General features: G+C 40.5%; 1 protein-coding gene across 1 annotated transcript in view; it reads right to left on the bottom strand.

Annotated features, from left to right (window-relative positions):
• Window positions 1–2,050: 2,050 nt before the first annotated feature.
• LOC105527342 (follicle-stimulating hormone receptor-like) overlaps window positions 2,051–25,406 on the bottom strand; it is a 149,995-nt gene continuing 126,639 nt past the window's right edge. The window contains exons 3-5 of the mRNA XM_011963631.1: window positions 7,423–7,497; window positions 4,839–4,913; window positions 2,051–2,308 (exon numbers count right to left, since the gene is read on the bottom strand). Of these exons, the coding sequence (XP_011819021.1) occupies window positions 2,224–2,308; window positions 4,839–4,913; window positions 7,423–7,497 (235 nt within the window). The 3' untranslated portion in view covers window positions 2,051–2,223. The remainder of the gene's footprint in view (window positions 2,309–4,838; window positions 4,914–7,422; window positions 7,498–25,406) is intronic.

The raw sequence follows: 25,406 nt of genomic DNA, 5'->3' as shown, positions 1-25,406 counted from the left end.
AGCAATTAGGACGTACAAGTCAAATAGCAACTCACCCTACCCCTTGTAATCTCCTGTTTCAGTGGCTGTGATGGTTAACATTTATCCTAGCTTAAGAAAAAAAAAAATGAAACAAAACCAACAACTCAATCCTACTGGTCCCCACTGAATTCCTTCATCCATTTTGCATTTTTTCTTTGTCTTGAATCATCCCAAAGAATATCTGAAATCGTTGCCATCTACCTCTACCTGGCTGCTGTGGATCATGAAGCTGTGAGGACTGCTGCTCAGATGAAAATAAGCATGGAAGATATGCTATGGACTGAACTGTGTTCTCTCAAAACTCAATTGTTAAAACTGTAATCCCCACTGTAACTATTTGGAAATAGAACTTCTGGTAGGTAATTAAGGTTAAATGAGGTCATAAGAGTAGGGCTAAAACCTGTTAGGATTATTGTCATTATATAAGAAAAGACACCAGAAACTCACTCTTGCTCACTCAAGTCTCTCTTTGGCCTTTCTCTCCACCCGTCGTTCTCTCTCTCTCTCTCCCCTACCCAACCTACTTTCTCACTGTCACTCTTTGTACTATTTGAGGACACACGGAGAAGGCAGCTGTCTGCCTGCCAGGAACCAAATCGGCCAGTACCTCTTGGATTTCCCAGTCTCTAGAACTGTCAGAAATTAATTTGTGTTGTTTAATTTATTCAGCATATGGCATTTTGTTATGGCAGCCCAAGTTAACTAGTGTAAGATGGAAGCTTAACTAGGTTTTGTTTCCCTGACAAAATCTTTCAGATTTAGAGGACCACCTATGAGTTTAGGTGATCCCTCTTAGCAGTTTGGAAAATATTTCAAAGTTCTAGAGTCTTAGCCCTGAATATCTATTACATACATAATATACAATATTATGTATATAATATATTATATATATATTATTTATTTATTTATTGCAGCTAGAAGTGCCTTTGGAGGGCAGAGTTGCTGTACACTGAGGAGGACTACACAGCTGGGAAAGGTCCACCCTGGGCAATAAGTCAAAGCCTTAAGATAGACAACTCTTAGTCTCAACTCCCTAATGGGAGATTTACATAACAGTGGATGTGCAAACATTTTGTACAGTGTAGAATTATATAACTGCTATGAATTGAACGTTTGTGTCCTCCCCAGATTTATATGTTGGAACCTAACCCTCAATGTGATGACATTTAGGGGTGGAGCCTTTGAAAGGTAATTAGAGTTAGATAAGATCATAAGGGTAAGACCCTCATGATAGGATGAATGCCCTTATAAAAACAGGAAGAGACATGGGATCTCTCTTTCTCTCTGTGTATATACACCAGGGTAAGGCCATGTGAAGATACAATGGGAAGATGGTTGTCTGCAAACCAGGAAGAGGGCCCTTACAAGAACTGGCCAGCTGTCATCCTGATCTTGGGCTTCCAGCCTCCAGCATCATGATTTATTGTTTAAGCTACACAAGCTACAGTTGTGTGTTAGAGCAGCCCAAACTGGCTAAGACAATGATATGTTACTTTTCAGAGCAATCAAGGAGAATCCCTTGACAGTGACATAATCCCTTCCAAATCCTTACTTGTGCTTTTGTTTCTTCAGTTAGAGAAGAGGTTTAAAATGACCTGAGAATAATAACCTTCTCTCAGAAAAAGATATGGCTGGAATTGGTCACCTCCAACTTTGTGTGAACTTGATATAGGACTGAGGACTACTCAACACCCCAAAGTGAGACAAAAGAGGACACAAAGAGGATGGACATAGTGGCAGATGGCACAGATTTCAGCCTTTTTCAGAGGCAAAGGCATAGTTGTGTTTCCTCTGTTCTGCCAAGGATCTCCCTCTCTCCCTTCCTCTGTCTGGAGCTGTGCTTTCCATGCCCACATCCTTACAAGTTCAAGTATCTCCCCTGCCCTCATCTCCTAAGGGAAGGTCCAAGGGAGTTCTCATTAATAAGAACAAATGGTGCTGGCTGCAAGATATTGGCCAATAATGAGGTCAAATTCTGAATCCTTTGGCTTCAAATTTTGCAATGATTCGCAATGATTCCTCATTTCTCATTTACCTGTTTCCAATCCACCATTCTCAGATATGCTATTATTATCATGGGCTAGGGATATCTATGTGAAGGGCTGGTTTTCTTCTTGGGTTTGTCCTTGGCAGGGGTGCTTTGCATTAGCCATATGTGATAGTTTATGAATGAAAGTGCCTCTGGGGATGCCTCTCCATGTCCTATAGAGCATTTGTTCTGTCACTGAAGGCTCCGTGATTCCCATATTCCACTTTGGCATTTTCTAAAACAAAGGAAGAGAAGGATCTGGAAGGGAGAGATGGAGTTGGGAGAAAGGAAGAAAGAATGAAGGAAACTAACTGGGTAACAGGCACTAATAATTTTATATTTCTATAGTTCTTTATAGTTTTTATACAAAAACAATTTGCAAAGTGATTTTTATTAAAGGCACAATCTTATTTGGTTTTTACAGCCACTCAATTTATAGATAAGGAAACTGAGGTTGAGAGAGAAAGTAATTAACCAGCTAGCTAATAAATATCAATGTTCATTTGGATTCCAGTCCTCCTGAAATCATAGTTTTTCATATAGAGTTTCTTTTCCATTCTGTTCATTTAAATGCAAAGGCATGCTCCAACTTCCTCTTTTTGAACCCATGCCAAGCACTTGTAGGTAAAAGCTGAAAGTCTTAATCGTCAGCATAATTATTCAACACTTACTAGAATGTTCCTGAGGATGGGCCGGTAGACGTTGAGTATTCAACCAGAAATAATTATTCTACAAATACATTTATTAATGTTTTTGAGCACTTCATAGTTGACAAAATATTTTCATATCTAAATCTTGTTTGAGGCTCATATAAGCCATGTGTGTCTCTTAGAAGTCCAGTGATTGGCCCAAGATTTCTCAACTACTGAATGACGGAGTCAGGATGAACCCCTAGATTTTCTGATTCTGAAGTTCATGCATTTTCTGTTATCACGTATTTCCTCCACTGCTATGTGCCTAGTCATGTTAGCCTCTGCAGAGAGCATAGCACAGATTCTGTCCCTAAGGACCATGATCAACTTGGAGATCAAGACTCCCAAACCTGAAAGTAGAAGAGCTCGTAACCCTAACCTCTAAGCAGGACTGGCTACATAATATGTGGGATATAGTAGAAATGAAAATGCAGAGCCTCTTGTTTAAGTATTTCAAGATGGTGACAGCAGAGACTGAAACCCAGCAGTCCTCTGAGTGTGGGGGCCCTCCTGAGCACAAAGCCCTATACAATGCACTTGTGTGCCCATGAAGCCAGCCTACCTCTGACAGTAACTCAGAAGCAGATGACCTTGTTTCTTTTTCAGACCCTTTCTTGGGTACCTATCAGAGAGCAGAAGTTCCAGGTCATATGGACTGTCCTCTATTAAGTCTTTTATTCCCTCAGTTTTCATTCAGAGAGCTAAGGCACATCATGGCCCAGTGTTTCTTATTAAACCTGTTAAGTCCAGTTCTTATGAATGAAAATTTAGGCACAGAATCACAATATCATTAATAGCTAATATTTACTGAGGATTTACTATCAGAGGCCCAGTGTAAAAATGTTTAAATATTTTAAACTGATTGCAAAAGTGGCTTCAATTCTGTATACTTCTCTATCCCTTGTGCTGTGACTTTGCAGCTTTTCCCATCAAGAAGTAGCATCTTCACCTTTTGAATCTGGATGATTCAGTGAATTGTTTTGGCCAATAGAATGCATCAGAAGAGATGGTGTGCTAATTCAGGATCTTGGCCTTAAGATGCTTGCAATCTTCAGCTGTCTCTCTTAGAATTGTGGGATTACCATGAAAACAAGCCTACTATGCTACCCTGCTAGAAATGAGTGTCTCTTGGAGGAAGGCTGAGTCATCCCAATTGAGACCATCTGGAGTGGCCAACCTCCAGTTGACCTGCCAATTAGCAATAGATGTATGAATGAGCTTAGCTGAGGTCAGGCAGACATAGTCCAGATCAGCAGAACCATTCCACTGAACAACTCACAGACAGATAAAAAATGATAAATAGTTGTTGCATTAAGCCTCTATCTTTGGGGAGTGGTTGGTTTTGTATGATTATGATGTTAATAGATAACAGATATGCAAGCATTGTTATTTCCATTCTCTTGATGAGGAAATATGTGAGGTTAAGTCCAGACCTGTGATCAGTAGCTAGTAAATAAACCCAGAAAGTTTAACTCCAGAGACCAAATTCTTATCTGTTATTTTTTGGAGTCCTGTTATAACACTCATGACTCTGTCAAGCACTCAGCTAATCTGAAAGCCATTTGAGTGGAGGAAGCAGCGCTTTTGCTGATGGGGCAGGCCCAAAGGATAGAGCCGAAACACTAGGAGTCTCTGCTGATAAAATATCACGTTAAGTTATTAACCAAAACACACAAAATAAACAAAATAAAATGCTGTAATTTATCAAGGGAAAAATGCATATATGCAGAACAAGAGAGACAATGGCTTTGAAGTCAAGGTCATAAGCTAAATGCTAGCAGAAATTTTGACTGCATCTCATTAACACTAAATTATGACTGAGTTCTGTAAGAGGTTTATGTGACAGTCCCATTAATGCAAATGGCATTTCTTATGTCTGTTTTTGCAAATGAAAACAAAATACAATTATGTTAGTAGAATTTGCTCATTCAACTAAACTAAAATCCTCACCAAGTATCTCTCCACCTCCACTTCTGCCCCCCACCACCATCCTTGATCAAAAGTAATTGCTCCCCAGAGTATCAAGTGGGCCTTTTGGTAAAATAGGGTTGCACAGTTTAATCATAGTGGGGGTACCAAAGTACATGAGTTCTTACAGATATCGAAGATTGGGAAGGTTCTGGAAGGCCTCAGGGTTGATGTTGAGCAGGTTGTTGGCCTTTTCAATTCTACTGTAAAAGAAGAAAAAACATGCTAGTGATCTTGATGGTAAGGAATGCTGTAGTATTTTTCACATTTTACAGAGTAAAATAATAAATCATTAATTGTATCTACTCATCCGCCCATCTATTCATCCATCCATCCATCCATCCATCCGTTTCAATAAATACTGAGGGAGCATGTGGTGCCTTTTAATACACTAAGCTGTGCAAACTAAATATTAACCCTGTCTCCCCACTGCTTCATTCTCGTTACCTGGGCCCTGTCCACTGGAGGCAAACAGAGCATTGGCTGGGTGAGTTCTCGTCACCCTGAGCAGAGCTGCATCTTTAACCAGTAAGAATCTCCCAGGGTTGGAGAAGGCTAAGAGGTTAGGAATGAGACTGGGAAATGAGCTTTTGTCTGGTCAGGAGGCAAGAGAAAAAGGAATGAAAGTAATGAAAAAGAGCAATGAAAAATGGAAAAGTGGTGAAGAAAAGGAAAAAGAGTGAGGGGCCAAAAGATATTGGAGGAAAAGAGAGTGAAATGGCAAAGAAAAAGAAAGTTGGGAGAAAAGCTATCGAAATCTTTTTGCTTTTAACCATGAAATCCAAGCATACAGTAGCTGGGAATGGCCACAGATTCCCTTTATGCAGTAGACTGAAGCTGTTCACTCAGAGCTCATGGAAAGCAGTGACTTCTGCCCTGTGTTGGCCTGTGCTGTGTCTTGATCAACAGTCTGGAAGTGAGCATGTTCACATTTGAATTCCAACACAGAGAACCTGCCCTTTCCTTGTCTTGCTGGATCAATGTGTATTTGCAGAGATGCTCACTGTTAATTACTTCCTCCCTGTTTCATTAGCTTTTATGTTGCTGTAACCTGTAGCTACCCAGATCTAAGTACCAGGCAATTAATCATTTTAAGTACAGTCAGTGCTACATGGAGGTGAGCACCTCTTCATGCAAGGAAGAGATGAAAGACCCAAACCATTACCTTCACTGTCCATTGAAATGTATCAAGGGATGCCTGCTTGACCTTGCCCAGAAGGCTGGCTGCCCTTTGGTTCATTTCTCTGATAATCTCTGTGAGTTCTTCCCAACTAGGCCAAGCAGAAAGAGAAGAAAGGAAGAAGCATGAAGGTAATGGAAAGGGAGAGGGTGAACATCGAGTGCAGAGGCAATGAGGAAAAATGAAGATGGGAGGCAGAGTGGGTAGAAGGAAGTAAAAGGGAGAGGGGAGATTGCCAAATGAACAGACTGAGTGTGTTTCCTAAAGAAATTCACACACACGCCCATGCACACACACACGTGTGTGTGTGTGTATTTGTCCCCTACTGATACTTAGCAAATGCTAAAAACAAAATTCATCCTTGTTAAAAAGATACAAAAGAGTCAAAAGATTAATGTTCAAGTTCTTATTTGCATGTGGATTTGGCCAAGTTACCTTAGAGAAGTCTTACAAATTCTCTGTGCCTTTCCTTCTTCATCTGTAAAATTAGGAGATAGTTCATTGGCTTTCCTAAATGTGTTCCATGGGAATTTTGTGAGATAGTAATCGACAGTCTCTAAGAAAACTTTCCAGTGATGTTAGTTGACAAACACTTATACAGTATCCTTCTTGGAGATTCTAAATGCATATTAGCATATTATAGACTGAAAAGTTTTCCTATAATAAGCAAATCTATGTAATTTTATTTACCTAATATTTCCTAATCTTATTTACCTAATATTTCCTAATCTTATTTGACCTTTTTAAAAAATACCTAATAATTTCCTGAGTTTTTAGTGATATACAGAATATATTTTGAAAAATTGTTGACCAGTCTCTAAAGTCTCTACTGGCTTTGACATTCTATGATTCTATGAATTAATTTATAGTAATTTTAAACTGATATGAAACAGAAGTGGATCTGTGTGAGCAGTGCTATTATGTAAAACTGGAACATTAACAAGAGAAAGTAAATTTGGCTGAAGTAGTAGAGGAACCAAGGATGATTATAACATACTCACTCTAGGCCAGTCCATATGCTAGATTTAATTGGCATTTATCATCTCCTTTATTCATCACAGTAATCCTATGATATATGTAATTTTATTATTCTAGTTTTACAGATGAGAAAACTAAGTCTCAGATAGTTACCTATCATGGCTAAGGTTTCATGGTAAATATATGGTATAGGCTAGTAGACAGACCAGGACTAACCAACTTCAATTACATCATGTGGGACTTATTTTGGGCTTTGACTAGAATAACTTTGAATGGAAGGATGACATGGAGGTGCTTGCACATAGCTACTGGGCAAAGTTCTTGAGTCTATGATGCAAAATGATGACAGGCAGACAACAGGATGAGACTAGCCTCTGAGCTGGTGCCTGGGTCACCAGACAGAGACATATTACAGTGATTTTTAGGCTGATTTGGACATCCTATAATGACAATCTAGGGATCTGAGGAATATATTCTCAGGAATATAGAAGAACTTTAAGGGTTTTTTTTTTCCAAGAATGGCCATGAGCAAATCCCCCAGGCTTCTTGCTTACATTTCATGTAATTTGGGAAGGCTGGAGAACACATCTGCCTCTATCACCTCCAAGACATCATTCTGAGAGATCTCTCTGTGGAAAAAAAAATATATGTATATATATAAGTCAAGCCAGTTCAGTTACACTCCTTGAATATTTTTAGGGCTCAGCATAGAGCCTTGTGCCTGGGAGGATTCATGAGACACACAAAACTCCTTTCCTACCGTCAAAGAAGTCAGCTGTAGTAATGAGACAAAACTAACATACTGGAGGCTGAAACTTAAAGAACAATGGGAGAATAAGTTGAAGGCCATGGCTCACCTTGGAGATTATCCAGTCTATAGATGTAGAAAGTGAGGTCCAGGAAGGAAGAGATTTGCTTAAAGATATTTAGGAAATATACAGGATGAGAACAAAATTTAAGTCCCCTAGACCATGGGTCAGTAAACTTTTTTTTTTTACAGGGCTAGATAGTAAATATTTTTTTGCCCTTGCTGTGGTTATTTGGTCTCTCTCACAACTGCTCAACTGACATTGTAGCCCAAATGTAACCAAAGATAACACGTGAATGAATTAGCCTGACTGTGTTCCAATAAAACATTATTCATAAAAACAGGTGTCAGGCTGGATTTGACCCATTGGCTGTAGTTCAGTGACACTGTCCTAGATCGTGGAGTTGTTTTCTCTCTGCTAATCGGGCTTTGGGAGATGAGAACCTTAATCCAGTCTCTTTTAAAAGAAACATATGTTTGTTGGCCCCATGAATGTCTAATGTAGGAACAGAAAGCCAAACACTGCATATTCTCACTTATAAGTGGGAGCTGAACAGTGAGAACACATGGACACAGGGAGGGAAACAACACACACTGGGGCCTGTCAGGGGGTAGGATTGAGGAAGGGAGAGTATTAGGAAAAATAGCTAATGCATGCTGGACTTAATACCTAGGTGATGGGTTGATAAGTGCAGCAAACCACCATGACACACATTTGCCTATGTAACAAACCTATACATCCTGCACATGTACCCTGGAACTTAAAAATTAAGAAAAATAATAAAATAAACATAGATTTAAATCCCTTTCCACTCCATGCCATTACCTAGGTGGAGGTTGTTGCAAGGCCATGGCCATTAATGATGTCTCGGCTTAGAATACACAGAAAAGATTCCTCAGGTCTCAGTGTTTTTTTCTCCCAGAGTAATTTGAGGGCAGAAGAGAATGAAGTCCACTAGGCAGAAGCCCAGAGGTTGTGAGGAGAGAGGACAGCTTAATCAGTTAATATTTATAAAGTATCTCACGGATGAAATGTGCTATTATTAGGCCTCCTGAGGAAGACTCTTATGCAGTTTTAATGCGGCAGCTGAGAGTGTCTCAGGAAATCTCACAGGCAGCATGCATTCAAATTGGCTGAGGTAGAAGAGCTGTCTGCTGGCCTAGGATTTAGCGGAAGAGTTCTAGAAAGGCTTTTGATCTAGAGAAAGGCCTGGAGGGGAGGCAAAAAAAGAAGGCCCATGGGGGAGGGGAAGTGTGACTGTGAGCAGCAGCAGTCTGCTGGTGCATCTGTGACTGGGGTATCTGTGACCAGGGGGCTGGTGACATCTGTTGCTTGTTAACCCGGTGGGGGCAGGGCCATTTCTCAGAAGCCCCCATGAATGAGGAGACATTTTGTGAGAAGAGCTCCTCTTGTTCCATAATAACATCTTTCATGATTTATTTGGTAAATGAAAGTCCTCACCATTTGCACAGTTGAACATAGATAAGGGTGGGGTATGTGTTTTTCTAAATATGTATATATATACATATGTACGTGTGTGTGTATATATATACATATGTATGTGTGTTTTTTTTTTTTTCTTTTGTTTGTGTATGTGTTTGTCTATCTTTATCTATATTCTCCCCTTCTCTGTGTTTATATGTATGTTTTCGTTTTTTCTTTCTTGGGTTTTTACCTTTATTTGTACTTGTTGCGTGTGTGCGTGTATGTGTGGGTGTATGGAGATCGTGCTGGCTATTGGGCGTTTGTTCTTTCTGTTTGTTTTTGGTCATTTCTTGTTTCTCTGTGTGTTCCATAATTGCGGGGACGTGTGGGAGGTATGGAATTGGGAGGCATTTGTTTGGGTGTGGGAGAGTGAGGGATTTGTTTGGATGGAGGATAGTGAATTCATGGCACGGCTAGCTAATAGGGAGTTCTGGAATGGGCTTGCTGCCATGTCGTGCTCAAGTTCTTTTCAGGTTCTCTCGTCGTTAGGCTCTTTTTTGGTTCCCTCTCGTTTAGCCGTTCTTTTGTTGCCGACTTTTAGATATTTTGTGTTCTTTTCTCTGTTTTTGTTTTTCGAATTGCCTTATCTGTTTTTGTTTTTCACAAAGAACTGGTTCTTATTTGGTGATTTCAGGAAGTGGTTCTTATTTGGTGGTTTCAGCTTGTAGTCCATTTTTGGGTGTTTGGGTTTGGTAGGGGGTTGCGTTTGTTCGGGTTGGGTTTGGGGGTGGGTTTGGCGGGTCCAGTGTTGGGGGCGTGTTTCCTTGGTACATTTATGGATCTTTTTTTGATTTAGCCCTTTTGTGTTTTTATTTCTTTCTATTCTAATTTTTTGTGTGTTTATTTTTATTATCCTTTTTTGGTTGTTTCTGTTTATTCGTTTTTTTGTGTTTGTGCTGTTTGTTTTTTTTTCTGTGCTTTTGTGGTTGGTCTTTTTTTTTTGAGGTTCGTACTTTGGCTGTCTTGTGTGCTGGCCCACTTTTTTCTGCCCGCCGTGCTTCCCCTGTTTTTTTTAGCCGCCCTGTGTCCCTTGGCTTCTTTGTTGTCCCTTTGGGGGTTGGATTCTTTGTTTTGTCTTTTGGGGATCGGTGCGAGGATTTTTTTTTTTCGGGCCTGTGCACTGTGTCTTTGTGCTTTTTCATGGATGCTTTTTTGCTTTGCTTTTTTTGTGGTGTGTTTCTTCTTTCCTTTTCTTCTCGCCTGGCGCTCTTTTTAGAATGCAGACTCTCATTGGGAAGGTCTTGAGTGGGGCCTGAGGTCCTGCATTTCTAATAGTCCAGGTACTGGTCATACTTTGTATTGCAAGGTCCTTTAGGGAAATAGTGATAATATGCTACCAGACTTTTTGCCCCAATGTACATATTCATAGGTGGATATGCAGAGTGTGATAGAGGAGCTCCAGGGGAATGAAGTAGTTGATTTAGAAAAATCTGTATTCCCTCTGAAAAGCCTGCTGTTACTCTACCAGCATTGAAGTTTTCCTGTTGTCTAGCTTCTCACAAGATCTTTTCCATTTCTCAGTTAAAGCAATCACCACCATGTTTTGTTATTGCTTTTCTTGGTCATTGTCTAATTCATCTGTTTTTGTATCTCTAGCATCTAGTTATAAGTTGATGTGTAGTTAGTGCTCAATAAACGATTACTGGATGAATGAATGGATCAAAGGGTAGACTAAGGAAAAGAAATCTTAAGGCCTATGAAAGTCATCTGCTAAACTGAAGGAGGTGAAGTTTGTGGCATTCTTTCACCCCCTTTTCTGTAGGCAACGTGTCTAAGTCCAGCGGGTGACAGCCCAGCCTAGCTTGTCTATGACTTAAGATTTTGTTCCAGGGAATTTTACTAAAACAGAGTATAACATGCAAGTGACACATACAAATATTTGGTCTGCTGAACGTATAGTATATGGATACCTTTATCTGTGCCTCTCTGGGTCACAGCTCTCTCCCTAGGCCTTCTCTGGCTATCAAATGAGGTCCTTGAACTGACAAAACACCCATAGAAAATAAAACAGGAGAGAGGACTGGTGACTATAGGGGTTCACTGAGTATCTGACCAGGGGTTAGAGAAGATGACTTTTAAGGGCCCGTCTGTACATGAGATTCCATGTTTGTATGAAGGATAGGGACATGTGCTTGCATGAGGTACTGGGGGTTATCAAGGCATTCTCTCTGGAGTGAGTTTCAGAGCCGTTATCAAATTCCTTTCCTTCAAATATACAAGTACATTTGATGGAGGAGTGGGGTAGGGTGTTTTCCAATTTTGTGGACTTTAGGGAGCGAATGAGCATATTGAATGTGGTCTGCTCCAGCATAAAGTTTCAACCTGTTATAAAGTCATATTAATTTGTTCACTGTTACAGCTGATACTCATTTGTCAAGTGCCAAGCTGATTCCGAGTAGAATTGTTACTGGTTTATTGGATACAAAGAACTGAAGAGCTGTGACCAGTAGTTAAAGGCCTCACTAGGATTTCCATGACATGAGTTGGAGAACAGGATGGCACGTGTATACCTATGTAATCAACCTACACGTTCTGCACATCATATATCCCAGAATTTAAAGTAAAATTTAAAGAAGTGAAAATAAGGGCCGGGTGCAGTGGCTTATACTTGTAATCCCAGTACTTTGGGAGGCCAAGACAGGTGGATCACTTGAGGTCAGGAGTTTGAGAGCAGCCTGACCAACATGGTGAAACCCCATCTCTACTAAAGATACAAAATTAGCCAGGTGTGGTGGTACATGCCTATAATCCCAGCTACTCGGGAGGTTGAGGCAGCAGAATCACTTTAACCTGGGAGGAGGAGTTTGCAGTGAGCCAAGATTGTGCATAAACTCCAGATTTTGGTGAGTAAATAATATATCCCTGAAATGAATAAGATAAAAAATAAAAATAAAAGAATAAGCATCAAAAACTCACAGGAACTTCTTTTTCACTTTCTTTCTGATACAGGTGATATAGTCCCCTCTGGGTCTTTCCCATCTTTTCCCTCCTCCCCTGCCTCTCTCTTCACAGAGCATTTTTCTCTAATATATCCAAAATATTTCTCCCTAACTCAGTAAATTAAGGGATTAAATTGCATTAAAATATCTGTAATAGTCACTGAATCAAATTTCTTTCTTTAGTTTTTAATAAGCTCAAACTAAATTTAGTTGCCTGTTTTCCTTTCCTGAGTCCCCAATGGTTAAGGATTTCCATAGACCCTCTATTACCGCCCCTTGCATATTGCATTGGGTTTGCATCTACTTTGTTTCCCTCACTAAGCTAAGAACTGCTGGAGGACAGTGACATTGCCCTTTATCTTAATATTCCTGCTCCCAGTCAAATGTTTGCTGAATGAATGAATTATCTTTGAAAGATTATAAAAGATTTTCCACCTTTGCTTTTGTACAATAAAGCCATGTTCCTGAAAACTTGCAGTAAACAGAGTATTTGCAAATCAAATTGTGTATTCACACAGGAGGGAAGCTTCTTAGCAGAAAGCTTGGAGTGAATCTTTAAAAGAGTGGAGAACTAATTCAACAAATGTTCAATGAATTTTGATTAAGAAGCTTGTATATTTCAGGCACTGGGATCAGTGCCGGGAATCTAAAGATCAATAAAATGGAGCCTCATCTCTAACTCAGCGAGACTAGTATTCTAGGCTTTCCTTAACTGGTGCTATCTGTATTTGATGGGGTACATTTTAGTTACTAGAAAAAATAAAACTTTTGGTATATTGCTTTTCAGTATAACAAGATAGAGTATGTGCATATAATAATTCATATTGTATATGTAACATATGTTGTATACCTTGTGATACTGAGGTGTAATATACATATAATATAATATGTATAATACATATATATCATATATAAGAAGGCAGGTGAAAATTTCCATGAAAATATGTTCCAGAAAAGTTCATAAAGCTCTCAAAATACACACTTCCACTCTCCTTTAGAATTCCCTTAACGTTAGATCCAGAGACTTTACAATAAAGTCGAGACCTGAGTTTGAGTCCTGCTTCCATTTTCTCCTAGCTCAATAACTGTGGGCAACTGTGAGAGTCTCTCTGAGCTTCAGTTCCTTGTCTATAAGATGGGAATAATAACTACCTCAAAGGGTTGTCAAAGGAATTAAATAAGAAGGTATTTGTGAAAGTACAATTCTTGGCACATGGTAAATTCTAATGTCAACATACCTTCTGATAGCCTGCCTTCCTCTCTTTGTGGAGTTGGGGACTAAATTCATCTGCAGCTGGGAGATCTTGTGACAGTCAACCACTGTACTGAGGGAGAACTCTACTGACATAGGTCCTAGGGAAATTCAGGTTGTTCCCTTAACCTCACCTATAGAATCATTTAAATACTTAAACCAGGCTATGTTACTATTCCGAACCCCAGCCCCATTCTAAGTCCTATAGTGAGGTTGGCTATCTGGTCTGCTGGCCGCATAAAGGAGATTAGGTAGAGCATGTGTGTGCCTCAACATAGATTGTCTCCACCACTGAAATCACAACCTAAAAAGTATGCTCTTCCCTTTAGGAGAGGGTCAGTTCAAGGTGGGACATGTCAGGGTGTGGTGAGGATGTTGCCAAAGGACTCCTTTTGCCTCCTCAGATGATAGCCAGTGGTGCTATCCTTTCCTGACATGCCTGAGACTGTCTTGTCTTCCCAGATCTGCTTCCTCATCATGGGCAAGATGAGTCCTTGCTAGAGTCATCCTAAAGATATCCCTAAAATGAGACGGAGATAAAAGTACCTTCAGTGGCTCAGCCTAATTCAGAAATTTGAATTAAATGCTCTTGCTTTCAAATACATCAACAACAAACTATTGTGTTCATTTTTAGTTTTACCTTAATTTAAACTTTAATCTAAAATTTGATATAATATGTTTCCCTTGCTTATCTCAGCAGATGAGGAAAGGGACTAAAAATCTCAGTCATAATAGTTAATGTTTATTAAGCACTTATGTGTCAGGCAGTTTTTCTGTGCTTCACATTTATTAATTTGCTTAATCCTCACAACAACCTTGTGAGCTAAGTGCCATCCTTAGCCCCTTTTACAGATGAGGATGGCACACGGAAGTTAAGTAATTTCCCCAATAGCACACATAAGTAAAAGTTCCAAGCAGCAACTCATATAATCACCATTTAGTACATTTTCTGTGCAAATATGAAGCATACAAGATGGCAAATAGTACTGCCCTTATCTTACAAACATCTGCAGTTTATTCATATGCATGAAAAGTTGTGAGTGCAGAGTCAACAGAAGTGGAGGACAGGATGCTAAGTGCCCAACACACCCGAGTAAACAATTCAATACATTTTATTATTTTTCCCTATACACCATATTTCCCCCAGTTCACTGTCTCTAAATGTCACCATTTCTTAACCCCGTCTTGGTGTCCCTCAAGCTTTTCCTGTTGACAACCCCTGAGGCCACCTCATTCCCTATAGCCCCTCAGTTAGGACCTCTCTGCTGATGAATTACACATCACCAGAATGAGCTTCCCTCTGAGACCAGCATCCTTGTCTGCAACAACCTGAGGGATACATGTTTTGTGAACCCATCGCAGACAGTCCATATAGAGCAATTTGATTCTTTTCCTCTCCCAACTCTCTTCCCCTCCCCAGTCACAACCCCAGCCAATGGCTCCCTCTGATATGCCTACTGGCCCACTAGACTACCCTAAGTTTTTAATTCTGAGACCATCTCTGACTTCTCTGTACCATTTTGTGTCCAAACAGATCTTAAATTCTCTCAATTACTCTTTTCTATATTTCTTGCAAACCTCCCTTTATTTCCTACCCTCATTGTCAGCTTTGCAATTTCCACCAGACCAACAGTTCTTAAAAGTCATGTGGTGACTCAGGAGTGTTTTGATGTTGGTCACGGGTCATCTGTTTTCAAACAAATTAAGTGTACCAATTATTTAATTAATATTTGGGAGATATTTAAGTTTATGTACATAATATGCAAGACTAAGAATGAAGGGATGAATAGAGAAAATAGTGAAGTGGAAGCTGGTGGCCTATGAGTCTATCCCTACCTGGACACAGGGGTGCAGTTAGTTCTTGTGCTTGGGAGCCATGCATAGGGTAATTATCTGGGAAAGCAAATGGAATTGAAAGAAGATGATAAAAAGTGAAGGAACGGGCAGGCACAGTGGCTCACGCCTATAATCCCAGCACTTTGGGAGGCCGAGGTGGGCCAATCACTTGACATCAGGAGTTTCAGACCAACCTGGCCAACATGGTAAAACCCCATCTCTACTAAAAATACAAAAACTAGCCAGATTTGGTGGTGGAGGTCTGTAGTCTGAGCTGCTCAAGAGGCTGAGGCATGAGTATCACTTGAGCCCAGGAGGCAGAGATTGCAGTGAGCTGAGATCGCGCCACTGCACTCCAGCCTGGGTGACAGAGTGAAACTCTGTCTCCAAAAATAAGTGAAGGAAGGACAAAGATTTTCTGGAGGTAGAGCCAGATTAGCGTTGGAAGCTAGAAAAGGTAGTCAATTTCTTTCTTAAACGGGAATTTACTGAGTCCCTCGTGATGAAAGACATGGAGTTGGTATGTAGTAAGGGAGTAGATATGCTGTGTAGAAGAGAAAGGAAAGGCATGTTGATCAGGTCGTTTGGGTTTGATGTGACCTGACAGCTTTGGCAGAGGCAAAAGAAAGTGAGGTGCGAGGTTGGAGTAGCCTTTGACACTCAAGAGACAGGGACAGTAAAGTGTCCATAGGTTAGGGACACTTGTAAGTTTGAATTGCATAACTCAAGGTTGCAGAAATAATGATGACTATGATAATAATTAACCTTTATTAGGCATTTGCTGTGTAGCAGGCACAGTGCTAAATGCTCTGCCTGGGTAATCTCACTAATGGCTTTGTCTCATTAGGGCCCTGCTGACTCATATTTGTCTTGGTTGATACACATGTGTGAGTGGCAGCGTGAACCTGGAAGCCAGACAGGCCTAGATTCAAATTCTAGCTTTATCATTGCCCAGTCACGTGACCTTGGACAAGTCAATTAATATTCATGATATTTATTTTAGTGGGGATAATTATACCCACTTGTTAGGGTTTTTGTGTGAATTATGGAGATAATATGTGGTATGGAATAGATTGCTAACTGTCCTCCAAAATCAGTTTCCCTCCTCTTATTCCTGGGGGTAGAGCTGGACTACATTTCCTGGCCAGTCTTATTGTTAGTTGTGGCATTGTGAGAAGAAAGCTCTTCCTGTGGAAGGTGAACAAAAGTGATATGTGCTATTTCAGGCCCGGTCCTTCACCTACCATGGTGCTTCTCCATACACTGTCTCCTTTTTAGTTGTTGGTTGGAGGTGCCCAGAACAACCTTGAAAGCCATAACTGAAGATGGCAAAGCTGCGTTTGCCCTGGGGTCTTAAATAAAATGCTGAGAAATACCAACCTGGACTACTCGATGAGAAAGAAAGAAACTTGCTCTGAAAGTCCCTGTCATTTTGGAGTCTGTTGTCATCTATCCTAGTCTGATACCTAAGGTAGGAGTCTAGCGCCCTGCGTGGTTGCTAGTACTTGTTCAGCAAATGTTCCTCACATCAGGGCAGGGTAAGAGTTTTACATCTACCATCTGGTGAAGTGGGTACATACAGTAGGTGTTAAGTACATTCTTATTGCTGGATTAATTAGTATGGCTTGGCCAATTTGAAGAAAAGAAATAACCAAAAAGTCTTCCTAAAAATGAAATCTAGATTTGACCTAACTTAGCTGGAGACTACTCTTCTTTAGTGACACAGTATTTACTACCTGTGATTGAGTTGCCTGGCCTCTTGTGAGCACACATGATGGCTGCTGTTTATTGAACTATGGGCCCTCGTCTGTTTCATTCCCCTTTTCAACTATTTCATGAAACGACAACAACAACAAAACTCAGCATACTAGAAAGAACTGTTTAACAATGCGGACTACTAAATCCATTAGCACACACAGCCTGAGAGGGTGTTAAGGTTAAGAAATTTGAACCCCCAGCTCTCTAAGCTCCAGAAATGCAAAACTGCATAAGGAAAGGTCTCTTGAGTGGGCCGAAGGAAGCCCTTCATCACTTTGGCAAATCACTGGAGCTTTCTGAGATCCATTTTCCTCTGTAAGATGTGTGAAGATCCTCTGCCCCTCAGTACATTTTATACTCAATGTAGTTGGCTGGGCTGTTGAAGATCACACGAATAATGCATGTCTTGCACTAGGATAAAAGCACGTAGTGTTATGCAAAGGTCGTCCTGCTTACTATTATTTTTATTATTTCACTGGAGTCAGGAGGCCTAGGTTGTAGTCCTGACTCTGCCACTAATTAACCACTCTCCTTGAGTCAAATCAGTTACCTTCCCTGGGCCTTTGTTCCTCATCCATAAAACAACACTGTTGATCCAAATGATCTCCAGGGTCCCTGCTAGCCATAGAATTCTGTGATTTTAATTATTTCTGTGATTCTGTTATTAAAAGGCAGCCAGCCTCATCTTTGGCAGTCCTCTATGACAGCCAGCTTTCATTTTTAACAAGCTGGAGTGAGGTGGGGCTCCATGCGGCATCCTTCTTGCGGCACTGCATCTTTGGGAGTAGCTCTGTGGTGGACCCATGAGGGAGCAGCAGCAGTGTAGCCAGCAAGGACCATTTACCACTTGAAGCCCTGGACAAGTGTGAGAAAGGACCCCTGGCCTGAGCCATTATTCTCTTGAAGACAGCCATATGTTTTACTGTCAGCTTAAAGAGGGCTCCATTGATACCCCCTACAAGCCAGTAAGCCGGTGTTGATTTCCTCCTTGACATATGTATTGAGCCTCTTGCTAAAGAAATAGCAAGTGTGTGTGTGTGTGTGTCTGTGTGTGTGTCTGTGTCTGTGTGTGTTATTGGAGGCTGTCCTGTCCACTGCTGCCACCACAGAGCACCCCAAAACCATCCTTAATAATTCTCTCTGGGTTCGATTGTGCCTTTTTGATACCATATCTGTAACATAATCCCCCCCTTCCCCAAATGGCTTTCCTCCTGCTTCCAGCCTCTGTTTTCACTCTGAAATTTATAATTACTCTATTTTTTATGCCCCTCCATTTTACACCTCATTAACTCTTATCTTGGCATGAAAGAGCTTCCTTTATGAGCCGCAGTGAAGGAGCAAGAAGGAGTTCACATTTGGCTGCTTTTGTATTTGAGTCACATTGACGGTCTTATTTTCCCCTTTGGAAACCTTGAGTGTAGTACCCTTATAAGTACCCTGCATGCAAAGCTGTTATCCAACCTGCCCTTTGCAACCATTCAGAAATTTAGGGGTCTGTATTCTCTGACTCCATATTTAACTGGTTTTATATCCATTTCTGAACAGTAGTTATCCCCCCATTCTACCCCCAAATTAGAGGCAAAAGCTCTACTCCTGCACCTCCTTCGTCTCCTATTGGTCCTGAGACTGTCCATATTTTTACAGCAAAGGGACCTGCAAGGTGAAGAAAAAGGAATGATTTTTAAATGCTTCCTATTTTATGAGACTGCCAATGCCTAGAGAAAAATGCCATCATTCTAGGGAGGAATAAGAAGAGTGGATTGTTTTTTAACATGAGTCTTTCATGTTAGTGATTCAGCCAGTTAGGCCACCCAAGATGTTGGGAATCAGTAACCTGGTTCAGTATATTTTCTGGCCTTTGCTGTACCTTTGGGACCCTTCGTTTAAATAAAAACTTAGAGAGTAGCAGCACAAACAGTGGAATGGCTCCTGTTGAGGATGGAGGGTGCTGGCTCTATGCGGAGGGAGAGAGAAACCAGATCTCATTCCTCATGTTAGCAGCTTCTGAAGGGGTCCTCTGTACCCCTATTGATGTGCATAGTTTAGTTGTGAAGTATGCATTTGTCCTTTACTAAAATAATTTCAGGTGATGAAGATCCTGTTAGACACCTTTTAGAAATTTTGTTTTGGTTTTCTAGTGACCCTGAAATTAGAATTTCAGAGTAATCAGCAAAGGAAGAGATTTTATCAGCTATCTCCTAGATTTATTTTCCTACACATGCCCCCCTTCCCTTTTTTCAACACATAAAGTAACAAAGGCATAAGAAGCTATAATTACATGGCTAATTAATAATGAAGCTGATCTAGGTTAAGATGTTCTTGATGTATGATGATAGGCGTGCATATGCATTAATCCGCTCTAGTTCCAGGGGTCTTCTTGCTGGAGCTGTAGAACCAATGGGTTAAAACTATTACTTCCAGGGAAGGAGGTATCTAGGTTACAAGCCAGGCAGCAGAGGTAGCATTGTAGATCCATATAAGCACTTACTAGCTGTGTGAAGCTGACAAAGTTATTTGGCCTCTCTGAGCCTCAGTTTTCTTATCTTTGAAATGGGGATAATGGTATTTACCTTTATAAAACTTAATGAGAATTCCTTATGAAATAGTTACATGTTAAGTGTCTGAAGCTTAGTAAGTGCTAAAGGAATGATATTTATAATTATTGTTACTATTTTCTACTAGCGTCAAGTCTAGTGACTGTAAATCCCTTAGGGTCAAGGGTTTTGTTATATTCATAGGTTGTGTCTGTGCACCCAGCAGGTACTCCATAAATGTGTGTTGAATGAACAAATGACATCCTCAGGGCTTGAAGTCCTTTGTCTTATACTGAGTCAAGTAAACATATACTTTACCCTCCCACCTGACTGGTGGAGTGGGAAAGAAACACCATTCCAATTTTAAGGCCCAACCTTTCATGTTTTCTCCAAGGAAGCCTTTCCTAATCTTCCAGAATTAAGACATTTTCCCTTCTCTGAGCTTGCCTAGCACATTGTTTTTGCCTTTATCAGAGCATTTTATCATAGTCAGGCTGTCACAGCAGCTGCACTTCTGTTTGTAGGCCCCTGAGTGCTGGAGCTGTGGCAACTGTCACATTCTCCATAATACCAGGCTCCTCGAATCACACTTGGCAGGCTCTCAATTTTTATTTGGTTGGAGGGAGCAGGAATTAACAATACTTTGGTATTTTTGGTGCCAAATCTCAAATTCCTTTGCAGGCCTCTTCTTCATACATATTCAAGAGAATGTAGTTTCTGCCTTCAAGGAGCATCTAATTTAATGGAAATTGTACTCTCTTTGGAGTACATAGTCACCAGAGACACTGGCTTTCAATGTTTCCTGCTAATAGCTTGGAACATAGCAGGTGCTCAGTAAGTGATTATTGATGGGTGAAATGAATGAAAAACACAAAAGCTGTCACTTTATTTGCTAGTGAAGAATAATAAGGCACAGAAAAGCGAGGTGATTTACCCAAGGCCACACAGCAAGTTAAAGATAGAAGGAGAAGCGGAATCCGGGTCTGCCATCTCCTGTGCTGGTGTTCCTTCAAGCACACAGTGCAGTATCCTGGTGTTATGGATCCTATCCCCAGTTTTCAGCTGTGAATAGCCACCCCCTTCCTGCTTGTCCATGATACATTGTCTTTATTTATTTTTTCCTAAAAATATAAGTATTGGAGAAAAAGAATACCTTCTGACCAAGTGTGCCTTTGGTGGAAATTCTGGGGACCAATTTGTTACATCAAATCCTTGTTTAGATTTCAGAATTCATTTGAATACATTAGTTTTATAATTTGCATATCTAATTATGTTTTCCTCTGTCACCAACCACAAGCAATTTTCCCCCTTTTAGGATCATTGTGTCTTTAAATGTAAGACAGAAGACACAGGAATTACCATAGCAACTTGCTTTCCAATTAGACTGCAATTGCTGACAATCAATATGATTAGACAAGGTCAGTGACTGAGTAAGCCCCATAGTACTTAAAGAGAGCTAGAGATGTGCAGGGCCAATGAGGAAATGTGAAAACTATTGGAAATCTCTCCCCAGAGTTGAGTGTGATTTTTTTCATTGCTTGCTGCTTGTATAACCTAAAGATATGTCTTATAGTAGCAACAGTTTATAACCTGCCAAGAAGAACCTGAGAATGGATTCTAAAGGATGTTCGGTTATGGTTGGTTTTTCTTTCTTCTAACACCCAAACACTGTGCAAAAGTAAGGGGGACAATCACCAATTTGAAAGTGAGAATAAGTGGTAGCTGAAAGGGGAGTTGATAAAGAGGCCAACGCAGGAGGGCTGTTTTCAGATAAGGAACGAGGGCATTTGAGAGGAAAACGGATGGTCCGCAACCAAGCTGCCTGCACTGGGGGCTGTGTGCAAGCTGGAGCCTGGTATACAGCATCAGGGGAAGCATGGCGGGCCTTTCACCTTGCATCCCTGGGCCCCTTTGAGAGCCCTCCTCCACCCTGTTTCCCTATACTAGTCTCTGCTGTAAGAAAAAAAAAATCATTTACCCCCAAGTGCCAGTGTCTGAAGACTAAAGTCTGGTTGGAGGGGAGGGGATTACATTTTAATAGGGAACAAAGCTTTAATAAGAGAATTGTCAGGAATACAGGGCACAAAGGAGCGGGGACTACAGGTATTGTTAGAACTTTAAGTCCTTTCTGGAGCCCCTTATATCATATCTGTCATCCATTATGATTTTATAGCAGGCTGGATATAAAGGAGCTTTAGGTCCTCAGCCACTGAAGGAAGAGATGAAGTGAGGTAATTGTTGTAGTGGCTGAACTGTAGACGCCTCTCAGGCACAGTGCAACACCACAGAAAATAAACACAAAGCCAGCTATTGGGGAGCATTTGTGTTAAGGAAACAATACCCAGAGGCTGGAGGGCTCAAATGTTTAATATCCATAGGAGAACTTACGGTGATTGACTTTCTGCTTGCCACTCCCTCCCTCTCCCCTTCCCCAGTTATTCTTCATCTGAGGACGGAGTAGGAGGAAGCCAGTGCTAACACAGGAAAGGATGAGAGCTGGAGCTCATGACAGCTGGTGAGATGAGGCCTTGGATTTTCAGAGTATTGCCTGACCCCCTTTCCACGGTCCCAAGGAGTTTAGAAAAGTCTGATCAGCAAAGCATGTGGTTAACTTCCCCAAATCTTTTCTATTACGGAGTCACTGTGACCCTGTGGATACCTTTAGAGCAAAGCGGTGTATGCAGGTGCCAATAGCTGGCATCGAGTTTTAGTTTTCCACTTGCTTATTAGTGATGTGGCCTGGGACAAGACCCTTTAGTTCTCCAAACCTCAAGTGTAAAGTGAGTAAAAAACTGTCTCTTATCTACTTCGTATGATCAGCATAAAGATTAAATTGTGTCTCTGAAAGCATTGGGTAAATTGTAAAGCATTTAACACATAAACACTTTTTTGGAATGATTAGAATGATTATTATCCCTGGTGTTATTACAATTACTTTTCTTTGATGATACTGTGATTTCCTGCCCCATTCTCTATTCCCTTTTCTCCTTTCCATGATGCTTTTCTTCCAGACACCCATTTTTGAGATGAAACTCATAATTGACTTGATAAATGGACTCCCAGAGCTATTAGTCTAGACCTAGCATTTCTCACCCCTGGAGAAATAGATGGAAGGGTAGATGGAAGGTGGCATTTAACACAGAAGATGGTGTTTGAAGGTGGAATTTGGGCATTAGGAGTAAGCCAGCGAAGGTGTTTTATTTTAACATTCTCTTTTGTGGCAACCACCCCTCCCGCCCCAGGGCCCCTCACGCAATGCTGGAGATGGGGCTGCTTCCTCTACTTACACAGGTGGCTACCCAGTGTCACATTCGACGTGTTTTAATGTCTTTAAGCATCAAGCCTGGTCTTTATAGGCTTTATACAAAGCATTGCTCTTTTAGAACTTGGGATGACTGCGTTAAACTATGTTCTTTATCGCTGCTGAAGGCAAATCACTGATAATTACAGGAGAGGGAGGGGGACAGAAATGTTAACAATGTCCTAAAGAGGTCTTTGTATGCAACTAGCTCCCACGGGCATGGTTTTCTTAGGTGCTTTATTTGATTTCACATTGCCTTTCATTTTAAAAAGGTCTCTGCCAGTGACAGAAGAGACCAAGGACAACTGGCATTTTATGTATGTATTAACATCATGCCCATCCAAGGGGCAAAGCCATGAAGTGTAACTCCTCAGTGGTATCCTCTTCTCTGTCTCCCTGTTTTGGATCCTGTTTTGGATCCAGGGGCCTTCGTGGCTATGTCTATCTCGGCTGTAACCACCCCTCCACTCCACCCAACTTCCCTAAGTGGCATTTAAGGCTCTTGATCCACCTTGACTCCTAATCCTCTATCAAAACATCAGCCTGTGAGATCATCATATCACAGAATTACAGAACTACAGAATAACGCTTAGTGAGAGGAGGGACCTAAGAGATTATTTATTTTGACTCTCTCAGGAATCTAAGGCCTCAAGAAGGTGACTGGTCCTAGTTGCTCAAAACCACTCATGGGTGCTGGTGGTTTGTATGTTACTATTTACAGGCAACAGCTTTGCATTTTAATAAAGGACTACAGTCCTTAAGCCATGAGGAAGATGAAAATTTCAAGCACTCTGGCAAGCCAGTAGGAGGAGAAATCTTTGAGCAAGTAGAGCTTTTCTTAGATGGTAAGATGTAGAACTTAGTAACTTTCATTTGGGGCGAACATCATTAGCAAGTTAAAGCATGTAGATTTCATTTGAAAAGTTGAGCAACACTTCTTTACTCCCTCTCTCTTTCTTCTCAAACCCATGATCGATACATGAATAAGTAGATATAGATACTGTATCTGTTAGATTCTAACAAAAAGAAAGGTAGATATATGTACCGTATATTTTAGATTCTCTATTATGGACATGAACCAACAACATCTTTAGTCATGATTATTTATAGTTCAGGGACATTCCCATTGGAAACATGTATCCAAATTGTTATGAGAGGTACAGTGGCTGATTTTGTTCTCAAGGAAATTATTTTTCTTCCTCTTTTGGGGTCTGAAATTTATTACCACCAAAAAAAAAGATTAGACTTGTTTTCTCTGATCTCTGTTTCATCATCTCCAGTCATCCTTTTTTATGTTCATTTATTTTATTTACTCTCCACTTAAACAGTGTTATAGATACATATATCCTTATTTATACGGATATATTTTATATGTAAATATAAAAATTTATGTTCTATATTGTTATATCTTACATATCTATCTATATTTGCATCTGTATATCTATATCTATATATAAATACATAGGGCACAGTCAGGACTGCAGCTGTGGACAAATTGGCCTTTGGTGTGTGTTCTCAGCATCTTGTTTCTATAATGTCTTCCCTCTTTCTAGCATTTCTTCTTTGTCTAGATGCTTAGTACCATCAGACAGCCCCAGTCTGTCAAAGTAGAACGTAATCTAAACTATGTCTTTTACTAATTTATTGGTTGCCTCTCTCTGACATTTTTCTGTCTTTAAAGGAGAGGGTGATAAACTATCACAAAGACTCAATTTAGTGATGTTGGGAGTTCTGGCTGATATGGAAGTCTAAGAGAAAAGTCCCGCCAGATCCAGACACAGAAATGCTGAATAAAATATGTCAAACTTTTTTTTACATTTTTTGGAAATTTTGAAACTATAAAAGTAACTCCATCTTCAATATGGTCAGAATGCTGAGCACGCATTGAAGCAAAAAACCAAGGAACGATTTGAATTAGCATTATGGCTGGGTCTTGGAACTTCAAAACCCACTTGGGAAGATGAGCCAAAGTTCCAGAGTTCTTTGAGAAGAATTAGAGATGAACTACTTGCATAAAGCCTGGAGTAAGGAAAAGCCCCATTAGAGAAACTGGGGACTCTAAACCAGGGAAAATATCAAAGCAGTATCCTGAGGCCCTTGGTGGAAATAGTCACCTGCAAATATTTATAACATCAGGACAGTGACACATGGTTATGTTGGGTGAGAATTCACAGCATCCACTAGGTACAGTGACCTCAAGAAACTAATTTAAATTTATAACGGAACTGGAGAAAATTAAAATGCTTGATAGCAGCAAATGTTAGGATATTTTCACACCTAGAGCATGGGATTCCTATTGAACACACTTCAACCTTCCTGCTTCTCACCCACTTCATGGGATGAGGGTAAATGTTACAAACCATAAAAGGAAATACCCTACTAGAGAGAATATTTGCACTTCAATAACCGAGGATTTTTAAGAAGCTGCAGCAGATTTTAAAATGAGCACCTTGAAGTGCTCAAAGAGCTATAGAAAGATATAGAAATTGGGGGGCGGAGCAAGATGGCCGAATAGGAACAGCTCCAGTCTCCAACTCCCAGCGCGAAGGACACAGAAGACCGGTTATTTCTGCATTTTCAACTGAGGTACTGGGGTCATCTCACTAGTGAGTGCCGGACAATCG

Source organism: Colobus angolensis, unplaced genomic scaffold (genome assembly GCF_000951035.1).
Source record: "Colobus angolensis palliatus isolate OR3802 unplaced genomic scaffold, Cang.pa_1.0 Scaffold617, whole genome shotgun sequence".
In the NCBI taxonomy this organism is placed as follows: domain Eukaryota; kingdom Metazoa; phylum Chordata; class Mammalia; order Primates; family Cercopithecidae; genus Colobus; species Colobus angolensis.
Note: the sequence above shows the minus strand (reverse complement) of the source record. Positions and strands in the feature narration are given on the sequence as shown.